This window comes from Solea solea, chromosome 6, assembly GCF_958295425.1.
Source record: "Solea solea chromosome 6, fSolSol10.1, whole genome shotgun sequence".
Lineage (NCBI taxonomy): Eukaryota > Metazoa > Chordata > Actinopteri > Pleuronectiformes > Soleidae > Solea > Solea solea.
Genome location: NC_081139.1, coordinates 3143854 through 3154778, shown reverse-complemented (window position 1 = coordinate 3154778; position 10925 = coordinate 3143854). Strand labels below are relative to the sequence as shown.

The following is a 10925-nucleotide window of genomic DNA, read 5'->3' as shown; positions in this document are numbered from 1 at the left end:
TTCCCTCTCCCTCAGACGTTTGGCATCAACGTGTAAATATTGTCATTTTGAGGAAACGATGGACAAAACCTGGAAATAAATATGACTTTTTCAAAAACTTCCTAGGCCTCAAAAAAGCCAATATGATACTGTTGCAACACAAAAGGCTTCTTTAATTTGTGAGTAAAAGATATTTACTTTAGGAGTTAAATGATAGATAAATATGATCTTTTCAGAGATGATGGGAGACACACACACTGCACATTCACACGGGATCTTAAGGAGCCATGGAAACCCTACAGGTCTTCTGATGTAATTTGCCACTAATTAGTTCTGTTAATAAATATTAATTTATTTAATACATATACGAGGTAAAGTGTGGTAAATGATTGATGGTAATACTGACCATTAATATCACAATTCTAATAAAAACATGCTGAAGATTTGATCCAGATTAAAGGAAAGAGTGGATTATGTTGAGTAAATTATTTTACTTTGGATATTATATCTACAGTTTATAATACAAAAACTGAAGTAAAAGTAACTTTGGCCTTTAGCCACTTGAGGGAGTATTTGTGCAGGTGATTTATCATATATCACTTAGTACAGATGCACTGTTGCACATCACAAAAAGGAACATTCAAAGACGGTCAAATAGCTTTTTTTAGTTTATTTCAAGATAGAAAAATAATAATAAACCTCTTTCATAATTACGCTTACAACATAAAACAATGTTACCCAGTGAAACCATGAGCTCATCGATACAACAAAGAACAATGATGATTTGTCCACTTATCTTATCTTGTCTTTGTTCCAGCTGAGATAAACTCAGAGTGAAGTGTCCAGGCTCACACAGTCACTGTAGAGCAGCAACAGCTCATCTTCCTGCTCATTGGTTTAAATTTGATGGCTGCTCGTCACATTCTCCTCCCGTGGTTGTAATCCTGTCGCCTCGATCGGCGACCGCTCTTGTTTTCTTATTTTTCTTAGAGGAGTAATACTGCTGGACGGCACGCGTGACATGCGGAGCGGTCCAGTGGTGACGCGTCAGAGCTTGCTGCAGCGTGAACAGTCCGTCTCTGGTGCGTCTCACTCCTTTACACACCGCTGTGCTGCGCAGCTCCAGTCCCGTCTCGTGTACGACTTTGCGTAAATACTTCTGGGTTTCATTTAGACACTGCACCTCTGTAGTGACGAGACAAAATATTATATTATATATTATTTAATTATAGTATATATTAAAATATAGTAGTATTTTTTTTAAAAACGGTGCATTCATTTTCAACCCTGTGTTCAATTTACCTAACGTAAAGTTGGGGGGCTGGAAGTGAACACAACGTAAGCCGGTCAAAATAGGCACAGACTTCCCCTCTGGACCCAGTAAACCTTGCACAGCCAACTCGTAGGCTTCCTGGGAGCGCAAGTCTACATTGGAATACCTGTTTACACAAGAATATAATAACAATTTACCTGCATCTACAAAGCAATGAAGCACAACACTGTGCCTCTGCTAAAAGCACATCCATAATAGGATAAATGTGATTGACGTACGTTAACAAAGCCTTCTGATGAGCTCCCTGCAGCATTGCCAGGACTTTGTTCAACTTGTCCAGTGTGATGTGATCTGTGGAAAACACCAATATTTGTTCACGATCGTATACAATAAGTCAGATAAAAAGCGACAAAAAAGAGGAATAAAAAATTGAATGAGTGAATGTTCCACAAGACAATTTCATTACTGTAAATTATAACGAGCCGTTTAAAGATAAGTTGTAAAACATTTTTGCATTCAAGTATCTAATAAACAAGTGATATTGTGACTTACATGAGTCAAAATGTTTCAAACACACAGGTGAACCACATATAAGTAGGGATGCACAATATTAGCGGCAGATAGTGGCTTTGAAATGTCGGTATATATATAGTAAATAATAGGAATGGAAGTAAATAACTATAACTGGGCATCTTAATCAAGAAATAATAATGTGCTTTACTTTTTTTTTTGTAAAAACAGTCATTTAGAGAAAAACAATGGCTAACAATAATAATTATATTTTAGCATAAGCAAAATGGGTTGTCTTACCATAGGTGGACCTTTCCACAACACGACCTGTGTCAGAAAAATCATCTGTTGCGCTCCCAAACTCACACTCCAAAGTGTAATCCTGAAACACATGGAACACCATGAAACCTGTCCAGATCATTATGTCTTTATGTGTAACTTTATTCGTACTCACATAATCAAAGAAAGACAAATAGAAATCAAAGCTCACCCTTGTGACTCGTGTTTCGTAGAGATCATTCAAGACCCTGTTTCCCCTCCCAACTGCAAGAACTGTGGATACAAAAAAGAATGTGATTACAATGAGATGACATAAAAAAACTTTGTATTATTATTATTATTTTTTAATGATTGTCACTCTAACGCACCTAAAACTCCAGAGGAGGACACGTCCAGACGATGTCCCACTCCAACTTGAATACGCTGGAATTCAGGACCAGTTACTAAAACAAAGGGGGAAAAAGTAACATTATTTAAATTCAGTTATTAATGTACACATTCACTTCAGAGCACACTGGCCATATTAATAGGGTGGCTGAAAATATTTCAACCCAACTGTTTAAACAGACCATAATAATTACCTTATGTGTTTTAGTGGTTTTATCTGCATCTGTTTTGCTTGGGTTTCCTTTTTAATCTCATATATGTATAGCTTTATTGTTTTGTTTTTAAGATTGTTTTTGACAACTTTTTAAGTCTCAATCGTGTGAGATACTTTGTAAATTTAATTTCTGAGAAAGGTGCTACACTAAATGTATTATTACTCATAAAGTAACCAGTAGGGATGGGAATCACAGGTTACCTCACGACAACACAACACAATACAATACATAATACATGGTCCACAATACCAATAATAATATGAAATACTGCAAGACAACCGTACAGCGTTACATCACGATATCTTTCTAACTGGAGAAAACAAAATGTCAGTGAAAAGTTAAGTTTATATATTTATTCACAACATAGAGAACAAAGTGCATAAAGTATACATATTGAACGTGGATGGGACATCTCTTATGGTAGCTTTCTCCACCATTATCCTGCTTCTTCAGCCAGGTAACTTCAGCCAAAGTTTCCCTCGTTTATTTACATTTACATTTAAGCATTTAGCAGACGCTTTTATCCAAAGCGACTTACAGAAGAGGAATAAGCTACGTAGAAGAAGTCTTGGAAAGAAATCCACTAGAGATCGTGCAGGGGATTGGGGGAGGGGGGACACAGAAGATGCTCTTGGAAGAGCTGGGTTTTCAGACAGGGATGCCCCCCTGTTCCGTCATTCCACACCAGCGTGGAACGACACGCAACGATTTGAGCAGCGAGATTTGAGCACTTATTTTAGAGCGCCTTCATTTGTTAATTAAAATATCGATATTTTGCCCTGGCGTGTCGATATCGTACGCCGATATATCACCAAATCTTTATTTTGACTAACGCCTAGTAATCAGTGAGTGTATCTCAAGTCTGAGCTCCTCAAAGTCTAAGAGCTCTTCATGCTCAAAGATTTGTGAAATCTGACGTGTGTGTTCTAGTATGGGTATCTTTATGAGCACCAAAAAACTTGTATACCTAAGGAAGTGAGGACATTTTGGCTGGTTCTGACACCCCTAAAAATGTATTTTTCAGGGTTAAGACCTGGTTTTAGGGTTAGGGTTAGAATTAGGTTTAGGTTAGTGTTAGGCACTTAGTTGTGATGGTTAAGGTAAGGGGCTAGGGAATGTATTATGTCAATGAATGTCAATTTTATATCTGTATATTTTTATTTTTATTTCTACATTTTCTTAAAAAACATTTTTTATACTCTGTATAGATTTTAATTTGAGGTCTACTTTTATACTTTTATATTTATACTTAAGTTTGTGTTTCTGTCTCCTACAACTGACTGTTTAAGCACAAATGGTAAATAAAAAACCTTGAACCTTGAATGTCCTCACTATTAATGCTAATACAAACACGTGGACACACTTACCCAGGGGGTGTTTGGACAGGACAGGCACAGAGGCCACAGACAGCGTGAGACTCTTTGTCGTCTCAGTGTCAGCGCCCGGGTCCCTCAAGAAGCGGATCTGCTGAGGACAAGACTGCGGCGGTGCAGCGTTTAAACCTGTAAACACAGAGGTCAACGTGGTAACAGGATTCGTGAAAGGTGACGACGCCGCGGACTGTCGTTGTCGTTGAAGGTTGATCTGTAAATTATCTCTGTACATTATCTCTTTACATTATCTGTGTTATCTCTCACATTCAAGTGTTAAGTGTTTCCTCACCTTTAAGAAGATTTTTCTCGACGTTGTCCCGCACGAGTTTCCAGTGGACACCGGAGGGTTTGACCACACAGAACAGGCCCTCTAGCCTCCGGAACATGCTAACAGCAAGAGTAGCCATGTTGTTCGTAACATCAGGTCATAGCGATTAGAGTTAATATATGTTTATATTATTAATATTACACTTTTGAAGAGGCAGAAACTGGGAACAGGATGAGCTTTCCGCTCTTCTTCTTCTTCCGGTTTGATTTGAGGTCGGCAACCAGCGTACAGGGGCAATACCGCCACCTACCGGACTGGAGTGTGCATCAGTATTATCAGGCTGTTAAAGATTTGTCAGTAGCTAATCAGTACCGCCACCTGCTGTACTGGAGTGTGCATCAGTATTATCAGGCTGTTAAAGATTTGTCAGTAGCTAATCAGTACCGCCACCTGCTGTACTGGATGTATTAATGCATGCGTGTGTATGATGATAAACTGAAACTTGAAAAATACTATGAGAATAATATTAATATAGAGAAATAAATAACTGGGATTGTACAGGTTAATAATTATGCTTAAAAGAAGAGAAGAGTGTTAGATATATTGTGGTTTTAATTCGGCAGAAATGAACTACGATGGCGCTAAACCTCCAGAAGATGGCAACAGCTGCCGTGAAAGCAGCGAATGAGTAGTAGTTGAAGAAGAAGAAGAAGAAACTCAAGCTAACTGTAGCACTGAGCTTTTATTATATACAACTTTAGTTCTGGTTCTATAGTCGTGGAACAAAATGAACGAGCAAAACGCTAGTTTAAAGGCTTTAATTTAAAAACGGAAGGAACCCCAGGAGTCTATAACTCTTCTTATACTACATATAAGGTAGTATATTAGTTCTAATAACTTACATGTGCAGTCGTTGTTTACTCTGTGCATTTTATTGGTCAATATGTTTATGATTCCTTGTGTGTGCAACTCATGCTTCATATACATTATAAATAGATCATTTTAAAGCACGTTTTTTTGCTTTACAATACATTTTATTATAAAGAATCTGAGTGTGCTTCACATCAATGCAAACCTCCACCAGGGCCTATCAGTTTCCCACAGTGTCATTCACTCCCTATCTTGCAAAGTGAAGTAATACTAAAATTTCGTAATTATTTTCTAATTGGTCATTTCCTTTTTGAGTGGACTAAACAAACTCCTTCGTGGAGGTATTGCTCAAGATGGATTGATTTCTGCTTTCTTTGTTTTATAATAATTTCCGGCTGGCTGATCAAAGGCAGGCATGGTAGATACAGTATAAGACATCAAAGGCAGCAGACACAGCATTCTCAACTTTATTTTTAAATCAATAAAATGTCAACACATTGTGAAAGTTCAAGTTAGTAAATTTCACTATCACTGAGGTACGACAACAAACCTCATCATACATTTGGAATAATATTACAAAAACTGCAGTGCAGCAAACTAGAGCTGAAACGATTAATCGGTGAATCGATTATTAATCGATTACTAAATGAATCGACAACTATTTTGATAATCGATAAATCGGTTTGAAGCTTTTTTTATGATTAAAACCAGATTTCCGATTGTTTAAACTTCTTAAATGTGAGGATTTTCTTCATTTCTTTGCTCTAGATAACAAAGAAATCATTAAAAGTCAATGGTTTTGGTTTGTGGACAAAACAAGACATTTGAGAACTTCATCATTTCCAGGTTTGACGAACACCAATCAACATTTTTTAAGGTTTTCTGATATTTTATGGACCAGATGATTAATCGAGAAAATATCGACAGATTAATCGATTATGAAAATAATCGTTAGTTGCAGCTCTACAGCAAACTGTAGAGTGAACTGTGAATATAGAGCAGCCGACAAGAGAATATTCATTGATCACCTTTTCTCAGGATTTGCTTTAATGTGTCTTATCTGTGCAGGTGTAATGCGCGGTCGTCTGAGCTGGGTGCTATGGGATGTGAAGGATACCCTGCTGAAGGTGCGTGTGTCTGTGGGAGAGCAGTACTGCAGGGAGGCTGAGCGCATGGGCCTGAGCCTCACTCCCGCGGAGGTGGACGCTGCTTTCCACCAAGCGTATCGGTGCTATTCCAGCAAATACCCAAACTACGGCATCACACAGGGTCTGGATGGACAGTCTTGGTGGATGGGGGTGATCCGGAACACTTTCTCCCAGTGCAGAGTGGATGACCAAGTCTTATTAAATGCCATGGCTCACAACCTGTATCATAATTTCTGCAATGCAGACACCTGGGAGGTAAATGAAAGATGACATTTTGCAGAAGATGTGTATGAATGAATGTATTTAACTCTGTTATGATCCCTTTGGTTTAAGGTGTTTCCAGACTCGAAGAAGGCCCTGGAGAGTTGCTCTTCTCTAGGACTGAAGCTGGGTGTGGTGTCCAACTTTGATAGCCGTTTGGAGAGAATCTTACATGCGTGTGACCTGCTGTCTCACTTCTCCTTCTTGGTCACGTCAGAGGACGCAGGTGTAGCAAAGCCCGATCCGATCATCTTCGACAAGGCGCTGCAGAAATGTGGCGTCCCGGCCGCTAGCGTGGCTCACGTCGGAGACCACCATGTGAACGATTACCTGACCTCTCGGTCTGTGGGCATCAACGGGGTCCTTTTAGACAGACAGAACAATCAGAACCAAGTCGATGTTGAGCGAGAGCATCGGCTCAGCTCGCTGGAGGAGCTGCCATCATGGCTCCAGCAGCGCATGAAATAATGCCATGTGAAAAAGCAATTAATTGAACACATGAAATGCTCTTTACAGAATTCTGAATAATATATAAATTATGTATTTTTTGTAAATAAATTGGGAGCAATAATTATCAAGTAACTGTCCTGAGTTTGTCATTGAATATACGTGAATGATATAATTTGACACAGGAACCTTTGGAACCCTAGAAACTGATTTATAAAGCACTCATATTGACCGCTGAGTTTGTTTGGCCACAAAATATCCAGACTTGGAAGAGAATAGAATAGAACGTGTGGATTAACTCTGCTTGGGTTCAAGAACGTGTAAAGTACAAACTGTAGCTGTGGAGTTTAAAAGATGGGAGCATTTACCAGGTAGGGAGGGTCCAAAATAAGAATTTAGTAGCACTTAAGTAACTGAGCCTCTGCTTTGTGTTTAATCTGTGTCCTCCATGTGTCCCAATTTGAATGAAGCACAAGAGTTGCAGCGTTTGGGTAATTGAAAGGAAAGTTGACCGACAGAAAATGAATTAGAGCTGCAACTAACGATTATTTTCATAATCGATTAATCTGTCGATTATTTTCTCGATTAATTGATTAATTGTTTGGTCCATAAAATGTCAGAAAACCTTAAAAAATGTTGATCAGGGTACGTCAAACCACCAGGAAATGATGATGTTCTCAAATGTCTTGTTTTGTCCACAAACCAAAATGATTTACTCTTAATGATTTTATTATCCAAAGCAAAGAAATGAAGAAAATATTCACATTTAAGAAGCTTAAACAATTGGAATTCTTGTTTTAATCATGAAAAAAGCTTCAAACCGATTAATTAATTATCAAAATAGTTGTCGATTCATTTAGTAATCAATTAATAATCGACTCATCGATTAAATGTTTCAGCTCTTAAATGAATGAACTATTTTGATGAGCAATTAAATGTCTGGATGTCTGATTTGTTTGTTTTTGTTTTTCTCAGTTTCTATCTCAAAGCTAACAAGTTAACACAAGAGTGTTTTGTTTTGTTTTGCTGAACATCTCAAGATCTCACCTTCCAGTCTGTGGAGCTCGATGTTCCAATCTTCTGATATTTTGGTAAACTAAAGTTTGGGAATTGAGAAAGTAGGTGACATTAAATAATAATATACTATACTATATAATAACATATATATATATATATATATAAACATTGTAAGAATGACAAATTACATTCCTTTAAACAAGTTAAGTGACGTGATCTTTGTAACTGAAGCTGCAGATCTTTCGTCTTATCATGTGTTTAGTGCTCGGCGTTTAAGAGAACAAGGGAGGATTGCTTAACCCTAATACCTTTGTAAATACTCTTACTTCAAACCATCTGCTCAGAGGCAGATACTGGGAGAGTTGGGCTGAGGATCAAAGGGAGGAAGAGGAGGAAGCAGAAGGAAAAGATTCAGGATGGCATTGCAATCCAGTGAGCTCTCTGTAGCCTCTTAAAGGGAATAGGGATTTATTTTATCCAAATCAGATTTCAAGAGAATCAAGAGTTCATGAAGATTTCCTGATCATAAAACTGTCATCCTCAGTAGTAGTCTTGATTTCTCTTTTGCTTTTATCGACTAACCGTTGCACTGCTTAGTGAGGGTTAGAGTAGTGTGTACCTTTTAAAGAGGTGAAGCCCACGAGCTGCTTAATTTAAAGCTGATTTAGTTTAGCTCAGCCAGACGGCTCTAAAGGGCTCCACTGAAATCCAATTGCAGACGTAATGGGATTGTGAGTCAAAAAAGAAAAAAGGAAGCTCCTCATGCAGAGAGGGAAAGGCTGGCGTAGGGACGATGCAGCACATTGTGAGGGAAGAGGCAAGTAATGGAAACACATGGCACAGGCACAGTCAACGTATGCTTTGAAATGACTCGGCACAAATGTGTTGCTTACAGCTTCATACGTTCATAAATGGCTTAAAATGACTGTGTTGGACTAATATCGGTATCACGTATCGTCTCATCTCTACTTTTATAGGAATAGGTATAAATTCTGTGAACTGGCCACACGGCCGGGGAGAAAAGCACTCAGGAGTTCAGCGCTTTGTTCATGTGTGCCTGAGGTTTCATGGTTTCACGGTTTCACATGGACATTCTCAGTGGAAGAGGAAAAACAGGAGGGCAGAAGGAAAAATGAGGCGCCTCAGAGGTGAAAAGGTCGCCACGCAACGAATCACATACGTGAGATGAATGATATTTAATATGTGCATAAATAAAAAATACAAAAGTCTGTTAAGGAAAACAAATAAATGCAGGTAACAGAGGTTTTTTCCAATAGTGACAACACATCGACTTATATACACGGTACATTTTTCAGTATATTTTTGAATGTAAACAAACAAAAGCATAATCGTCACATCAGAGTCTTATGGCGTAAATACACTAACCCCTTAATGTCGCGGTTTAATTATTTTTTTACATCTCTATCAGTTCTTATTTCATCCCCAATGATTCCACTTTTGTAAGAATTAGTTTTAAACGTTCAGAGGCTTTTTTTTCTGATTTTAAAATTTAAAGTACAGGCAATACTATAACAACTGAGATTTAAGAAGGGATAAAAATATATATATTGTGTTGTGTCCGTTGACTGTGTTTAAGTGAACACGTGCTTGGAGGTAAGATGTGTACACACCATGTGCTCCCCTCCTCCCCGCCAGTGCTCATTCAGGCAAAGTTAGAAGCCTCCTTCATTACGCGGACGCTTGAGTGCCGTTTTTTCTTACGTGCCGTTTGCAGCCACCGTGGATGTGCGTGTGTTAGTACAGTTATAGTTTGCGAGTAAAAAAAAACAAACCTCTGATGCATGAACATGTTTAAGTGCAGATCAGGAATAAAAAAAACACTAAAACTGACAGATACTCTAGCTTAGTCGTCGTCCAGTCGTTTAAAATAACTCCTGTTTCTTCTCTGCATGTCCAAACCCATACTGGGACAATGTTCAGGTGCAACTTTTGTGTTTAATTATTGATGGATGTCCTTGTATATCCAGGGTTTTTAATCCATTCCTCAGTCCGCTTTCAGTTCCTACTCCTGTCAGTTGAAGTGAAGTATTTTCCTTTTAAAAACAGACACTAAAAAGTATCAGTTTCCCCCCATGTTCTTAAAAAGTGTCCTCTGTGCTCGAAGAGTTCCTCTGAAAGTTTGTGCGAAGACATTAAAAGACAAAATTAGGAACCGGCGTCTTCTGACTTAAGTTGATGAATTGTTGTTGTCCTTCAGTGAAACATCCACACAACACGGCAACCAAGTTGCCTTGTAGATCATTTCTGATACGTCCTCTAGTTCATGCCATAACTAGTAATAGAGCTCTCGCGTGAGGGATTCGGTAGCAGCTTCATCCTCAGAGCTTTACACAGACAGACTGCAGTAGAATCAAAGTTTGTTGCTGCGGTCCACAAAAGTCACTGTAGAAAAGAAAGAAAAGGTCACGGTACATTTACCCTCCCTCAACAAGGAGGAGGTCCACCTCAGCCACACTGAAGATAAAGCTCCAGCTTCTTCTTGAGCAGAACATGTGAAAACCACATTGGACGCGATCCTGAGGGTGTGCAGGTCAGACTCATGAGGTAAACTAAACACGCCAAAACGTGAGCAGCTCACATTTCTGCAAGACGCCGTCTCAAACCACTGAAAGGGGAAAAACATGCACAGATTAGTCGTTTGTCTTCAAGAAAATCATTAAGACAAATATTTTTAAAAAATGGTCTAATCCAGAAGATACGAAATGTCTGATTAAGGTTTTCATTTCTTTGTTACTGAACATGATCAGTCTGAATAAATCCACTTAGGTCCCACTTGGTCACGCTGCCATGAAAACTCACATACAGCAGGTCACATATTCAGGCCTCTTATGTGTTGTTGAGTCAAAGTTATGATTCATTTTATATCACATTTTTAGT

The 10925-nt window shown here is 38.5% G+C and overlaps 3 protein-coding genes across 8 annotated transcripts in view; 2 read left to right on the top strand and 1 right to left on the bottom strand.

Moving 5' to 3' along the window:
- The window catches only part of LOC131460377 (solute carrier family 2, facilitated glucose transporter member 11-like), a 101903-nt gene that overhangs the window by 65317 nt on the left and 25661 nt on the right, over positions 1-10925 (top strand). The gene's annotated exons all lie outside the window — the stretch shown is intronic.
- Positions 637-4546, bottom strand: trub2 (TruB pseudouridine (psi) synthase family member 2). Its single transcript, XM_058630807.1, has 8 exons — positions 4306-4546; positions 4011-4145; positions 2410-2484; positions 2253-2314; positions 2063-2144; positions 1531-1603; positions 1282-1418; positions 637-1164 (listed from the first exon to the last, which is right to left on the bottom strand). Exons 1-8 carry the CDS (start codon positions 4421-4423, stop codon positions 869-871), a joined length of 978 nt encoding a protein of 325 aa, XP_058486790.1. The 5' UTR covers positions 4424-4546; the 3' UTR covers positions 637-868.
- hdhd3 (haloacid dehalogenase-like hydrolase domain containing 3) lies at positions 4096-7145 on the top strand. 4 transcript variants are annotated; one of them, XM_058630811.1, is made up of 3 exons: positions 4096-4187; positions 6223-6557; positions 6636-7145. In XM_058630811.1, the coding sequence occupies exons 2-3, from the start codon at positions 6228-6230 to the stop codon at positions 7029-7031; spliced, it is 726 nt and encodes a 241-aa protein (XP_058486794.1). In that variant the 5' UTR covers positions 4096-4187; positions 6223-6227; the 3' UTR covers positions 7032-7145. The 4 variants fall into 4 exon arrangements, with proteins under 4 accessions (XP_058486794.1, XP_058486793.1, XP_058486791.1 ...); XM_058630810.1 differs by having other exon boundaries at positions 4108-4221; XM_058630808.1 differs by lacking the exon at positions 4096-4187 and adding an exon at positions 4778-5160.

Coding starts and splice junctions, on each gene's coding strand:
- trub2 (XM_058630807.1), bottom strand. CDS start 4,423: ATGGCTACTCTTGCTGTTAGCATGTTCCGGAGGCTAGAGGGCCTGTTC. Junction 1,419..1,530: donor CATCAGAAGGCTTTGTTAAC/GTACGTCAATCA, acceptor TTGTGTAAACAG/GTATTCCAATGTAGACTTGC. Junction 1,165..1,281: donor GCCCCCCAACTTTACGTTAG/GTAAATTGAACA, acceptor TCGTCACTACAG/AGGTGCAGTGTCTAAATGAA.
- hdhd3 (XM_058630811.1), top strand. CDS start 6,228: ATGCGCGGTCGTCTGAGCTGGGTGCTATGGGATGTGAAGGATACCCTG. Junction 6,558..6,635: donor GCAATGCAGACACCTGGGAG/GTAAATGAAAGA, acceptor CTTTGGTTTAAG/GTGTTTCCAGACTCGAAGAA.